Source organism: Telmatherina bonti, assembly GCF_933228915.1.
Source record: "Telmatherina bonti genome assembly, chromosome: 6".
Taxonomy (NCBI): Eukaryota; Metazoa; Chordata; class Actinopteri; order Atheriniformes; family Telmatherinidae; genus Telmatherina; species Telmatherina bonti.
The window spans coordinates 34509494-34515493 of NC_136624.1; the positions used below are offsets into that span (position 1 = coordinate 34509494).

The 6000-nt window shown below is 38.9% G+C and overlaps 1 protein-coding gene across 2 annotated transcripts in view; it reads right to left on the minus strand.

Annotated features, from left to right (window-relative positions):
• Positions 1–6000, minus strand: part of srgap2 (SLIT-ROBO Rho GTPase activating protein 2) — a 59442-nt gene that overhangs the window by 20131 nt on the left and 33311 nt on the right. For both annotated transcript variants that reach the window (XM_079242560.1, XM_079242559.1), the window contains exon 2: positions 5797–5989. In XM_079242560.1, coding sequence (XP_079098686.1) covers positions 5797–5989 — 193 coding nt within the window. The remainder of the gene's footprint in view (positions 1–5796; positions 5990–6000) is intronic.

The window sequence follows — 6000 nt, forward strand, 5'->3', positions numbered from 1 at the left end:
ACTAAGCCAAGATAATGAAACTTTCCATGTGATGTGTACTAACAGCACCGGTCATGTGGTGATAATGTGTGTGTGTGTGTGTGTCTCTCACTTTCTCATGCAACTTCCTTCAGCTGCCTGTCTTTCTGACATGTCTATGTTCAGTGGTTGCTCAACACAAAGAAGAGGCTGCAGTTCCTCTGCTGTTTCAAGAAGTATCAAACAGCATGCCACCCTCACCGGATGACCACGGTCGTACCACCGGGTAGAAGCTCTCCTAAAACCCTCTGACTTTCAGCAGTCACATGGTCAACATTAAAATATCACAGAGAGACCAAAGGAAGAGCTACAGAAATGTTGTGCCATATCACTGCATGGACTATCGCCTTGGGCAGCAGTTCCCAAACAGTTTTCCCTGAAGACCCTCTTTATGTAAAAACCCAGAAAGCTGTGGATCCCAAACCTGCACTGAGATTTCAGCTTTTATTGGAAAACTTTTTTTTTTCATTTCCCTTGATAAGAAAAAGGTTAAGATAATTATTAACATAGAGCCAAATTTCTCGTACTTTACTTCCTTTATGTATTTAATTTTATTTAAATAAAGATGAACTATTTGCATCGTGGCGTTTCTCAGGCATGTCTCGTTAATGAAATGGCTGCATAGTAAAGCATCCTGTAAAGCAGTGGTTTCCGAACTTTTTCAGCAGGGCCCCCTTTTCATCAACGACAATAATGTCAAGCCCCCCACCCCCCCCCCCCCCCCCCTCTCATCACATGAACCAAAGAAACATACCAAGAAATACGTCTTTAGTTTTAGTGGCTGTAATGTAGGTAACTATTAATTAAAACTGTGTCAGTACTATTATCCATTCTTCTGCTTCAATGTGAAACATTTTAAACCAGGAATCTCTGCAAACTACTTTAGGTGAGTGGAGTTTTCTATGAGACGATGCTGTTTTAGTTAAACAACTGTGCTATTTATGATAGCTGGATAGTTTATTTCTAAAGTAACCTGTGACCTTTCTTTGTGTTCAGGGTGAAAAGTCCCCAAGTGGTGTAATAAATTGTTTGGCTTCATACTTCATTATATTAGATGATAATATTTTGGTACATGCAAAAGACTGTGGTCTCATTATTACCCACCATTGATCATTACTGTTACTGGTCAAGGTGGGACAGATATGCTCCATCATAGTTTATTCTCTTTTTTTATTACTTGAAGTCTCTCTTGTACGTTCATCATAATATCCTATGAGTACTTTTACAAATTAATCCAGTGTAAAAACTCAAGTTTTATTTACTTGCCGTGATAACTCTGAACCCCCCCTGAGGAGACTGCCCCCAGTTTGGGAACCACTGCTGTAAAGAATCCTTTACAAGCAATTCCTGGACCCACCTGGTGATCCAGATCACCCCAATACCTAAAACTCCAACCAAATCTGTCCATTACTTGTTGAGATATGTTGCAAACAGACAGGTAGACAGACATACGCAGCTGAAAGTATCGGAGGAAACAAGGATGTTAAAGAAAGGAAAAATATGTGGCAGTGGGGGGACAAAACCACTTCAACTTACTAAAACTGAGACCAGCCTAATATTCAGCACAAGGTGGGCTTTGAATGTGTTTTCAACTTGTGAGGGCTTCTTCATGTGATCAATCTGTTATCCACAAAGCAAACACACGCACACACACATACACACACACATACACAATATGGTTTAACCATGTAACCCCATGAACCACTGCTGTGTACAGTCTGCCAAATAGCTCGCATACCAGGGGTCTCCATGGAATCAACATACTCACAATCCTCACACCCCACATTGCTTGGAGCACCATCAACGCCTGCTCATGCAGAGAAGCAACCACAGCCACTCCTTTCTCTCACACAAACACCTAATATGAAAAAAAAATGAAAAAAAGAAACACACAAACATACACATGCATAACTGGAAAATAGCTGACATTCCAACGTGGCACCCGAACTGAGTAGCAGCAGATGCAAGGAGTGTGTTTAACGCACAGATGTTGGGAGGAAAACAGGAGCGAGGAGGAAAAAAAAAAAGAAGAAAAATGAAAGAAAAGTTGGAAAAACGGGTGAAAAGAAACAACTGAACATTTCTTAACAACATGTATTTATTTATTTTCTTTTGCCCTTCACTTTTCTGCAGCTTTAGTTCCTTCTCCCACAATACAACGCAGGGAAACACATGCTCTGCAACTGTCTCAATATTGATTTGAGCTGGAGGGTGTGGGCATGTGGGTGTGTTTGTTGAGGGTATGTCCGCATAGCCCATAGTTGGAATTGAGTTTCATTTAGAAGACCTATTGATCCCTTTTAGTCTGCGCCTGTGTGTGCGAGGGTCCATGACTGTGGGTTTAACCCCAGCAGGGAGATGAATGTTTCTGGATGGGTGTGTGATACTTAAGAAAAGAACAGCGCAGGGAAAAAGAGGAAGGAGGGTGCGGAGTAGGTCATGGTTAATGGGAAGTAAAACGGAAAGAAATATAACAGGGGAAAGCCACATGAAAAGTTTAGGTAAGTTTGAAAGAACCCATCTATTACAAAGTTTCTTCCGTCATGAGGACTAAAAATTGCTTTAGCAACGACAGAAATTCGACCTGAACAGAAACAGGAGGAGGAGCTTTAGCTCAGAGAAGCTAACGTGTCTCCAGACCTCAGTGGTTCTGCAGAGTTCAGAGGCTAAGCAGGAAAAACGCTGCATAAAGGAACGCTGGTCTGGTTTCTTCAGGTGAGGCTGCGAAGTTTAATTCTTAAGATGCTGGAAACTCCCACAGAAATATAAAAATGACCAATAAACTAATTGATTTTCTAGTAAATTATACACAAAATATTAGGAAATCTTTTTTTTCCCTTTAAATAAAAAAAGTGTAATTAATTCATATTCAATTATTTCAATTTAACTTTGCATCAAGACACCTGTTTATTACTTTTCTATTATTTCCCGTTAATTTTTATTTATTCAATTGGTCCTGTGTTTATATTTCTTTCCATTATTTTTATGCCAGTTTCACTTCTGAATGTGTATGTTGATTTGTGTATGTAAAGTGCCCTGTGACAACATTGTTGTGAAGTGGCGCTCTACAAATAAAGTTGAATTGAATTGAACTTCTGTATTATTTTCCTTTTGCATTTTCTGATCCACAAACTACAAAAATTATGAAGAAAATGTAAAAAAAAAAAAAAAGAAAAGAAAAACGAAAAAAAAAACAGAATTATACACAGGCAACATGAATAAAACAGAAAATTACAATGAAATGAAATAAATAAGACTATATATACAAAGTTAAACAGCTGAAATTGACAATAGAAATATAGATTTACGCCACATTTATTGTCTCTTAATGGAAAATGGTCTTTCGATATTTCATGTGTTTCTATTGGCATAGCAATTTGTTTATTGAACAGTTCAAATTTGTGTGTTTATTGTTTATTTTAGCAGTTTGGGTCCTCCATACAAACCTGCACAATGGTTTTTGAAAACTAAGCATTTACTGGCGATGCACAGCTGTACCGTAATCACAACACACAACACAGCTTTTTGTTTCTCCAGAGATCGTTCGATGATGGATTTATGACACTGTGGTAATGATTACAGAGCTGGAGCCCCTTTAAATCAGCATCCTTGATTAATCGCTGTATACACACATTTCCATCCAAGGGGTTTTGCCAACTGCCTCAAGCTCACGTTGCAAGTCAATAAATATACTGCAGTATTTCTTCACTTGTAGCTTATTCCTCCACTCCAATATGTTGCAAATATTGTCATTTTTCCTTTGTTGCATTTATTCCAAGTGACTTGTAAGGATTATAAAACACACTTTAAATATATGGCATTGTTAAAGATTGAACCAGCAGTTTTCAACTTTCCTGGCATCCGTCATCCTGCAGAAAGGATTTCTGTTGTCTGGGTCGTATTTCAAACATCTATCAGTTGTTAACAGCTCCACCAGATAGTGTCTCTTTTTCCTCCAAATCACTCACATGGTTTCATTTCAATCAATGTTCCCATGATTCAACAGCTTTAAATAAAAGAAAAAAATTTAAGATCAGACGCAAAAAAAATGCATAAACTGGAAACATATTGCCGTAGCTTTACTTTGCATTTTCTTCATCTCCTATTTATCAGCTCACAGCCTGTTACATTTATCTGGCTTTGCTCTAAATAAGAATTTATATAAAAATAGTTTAAACTAGTTCCATCCCCAGCAGATACAATAAAATATCGCTGACACGCTCATGCTGGAGAGATAAAGTGCTAATGATGACACATATATTACTCACGTAGGCCTTTTCAATCCAGCACTTATTCCATAATGGACATATGGGAAAACATTACTTTTTCCAAACTCACGACCGTACTGCATATGTGCAAACTGGGAATATGTGTGAGATCATATCTGGAAAGACTGTTAAACCAACTTGAATGTAAAAACGTAAGTTTGTCGTTGGATCGACCCAAATTACAATATGTGGGCAACTTTGGCCCTAAAGTGTACAAGCTGTTTAACTGCAGTTGTTTCAGAAATGGAATAGTCAATAAAAATGCAAGTCTGTGTTTATGTGTGTTAATGTGACCTCATTTTACCGTGTGTGTGTGCCGGTGTGAGCTTCCAGCCTGGTTCATTTATGCTAAAACATAACACAGTTATTATTATTAAGCATAAGTTTAGTTATGCTTGCAGTATAAACCTCAACCTTCCTAAATCCAACTCAGGGCTCTGAATAAAGAGTTCTTTGGTACGTCATCTATGTGGTATTGTGACCAAAGCATGCCACAGGCATTGCAATGCTTTAAAAAAAAAACAAAAAAAACCCAAAGTATAATATCTCTCTAAAAATGCATTTTTGATAAGGAAAATCTTTTATCTCTTTATATGTAATAAAATAGTAATTAAAGATTCAAATTCTTCTTCTACAAGTGCTCTGAAATATAGAAAGGTATTTAACCATCTTCTGCAAATGTGGATTTCAGTAAATGTTTGAAAACAAATTTTAAAAAAAAGGAAAAAGGAAGATGCACAGAAGCATAATGGTCTGAGAAGTGACCTCTGCCTCCATTTATCTGCAGCAGCTCTGCACAATTTGTGTATGTGTGTGGTTTATGATTAGCTAGCAGCTCAGCAAATCCTTCCCAACAGGGGAACAAGCCGCTCTCACCCGAGAAAAACCTGCCAAATAAATCAAACTGCTAAAGCCACAGAGTTTCAGACTGTATCAATCCTTTATCAGTGATGGAGTGAAGGAGGAATACTGACACACGGTGCAGAGAAAGAGAGGAAGGCTGTGTTTTGGTGAAAGAGAATCCCTGTTTGGGCACGGATCCACTCACAGCAAGACATTACAAAATAGAGCACAAAATCACCACCTGGCCATCTTTGGCATAACGTGCAGATTCTCGCTCTCAAACACATTAAAAAGCTCACAGGCGCTCAGAAATAAGGAAGGAAGGCTAATAATGAAAAGTACGGTCCTTTAGTGGAGGATTGCACAGCACCAAACTGGGAGGATACTGGTTATTTACATTAGTACTTTCCAGACTAATTATTTTATCTGCCACTTCTTTCTCTGCCATCCTGTTTCGTTTCCTACCCTCCAGCCTCCACTTCTCCTTTTCTTTAGGAAGGAAGTCACCAGTCTGAAACACGAAGCTAAAAAAGGAAACCAGCTACTTTTCATCTTCATCAGTCTAAAATGGACGGGCATCGGCTGTTTCTGATGGAAAAACTGTGCGTGTGTGTAATTCTTAGCAGTAACCTGCTGCGCGGTTACAACGTCGTGAAATGTAACATACTTGAGTTGATGGTCCTTGGTGCTGCGTGTCTTTGTGAGGAACCTCTCAGCCAGCTTCTCCAGATTACGGCTGTAGTCCATCTCGATTTCGGCCTTCTTTCTGAAGAAGTCCTGCAGGTCTTGGAGCAGCTGCACCCTCAGCTCGCACTGCTGATCCAGACACTTGAGCTGCTCCACCAGCTGGGCGCGGATCTCTGCCAGGATT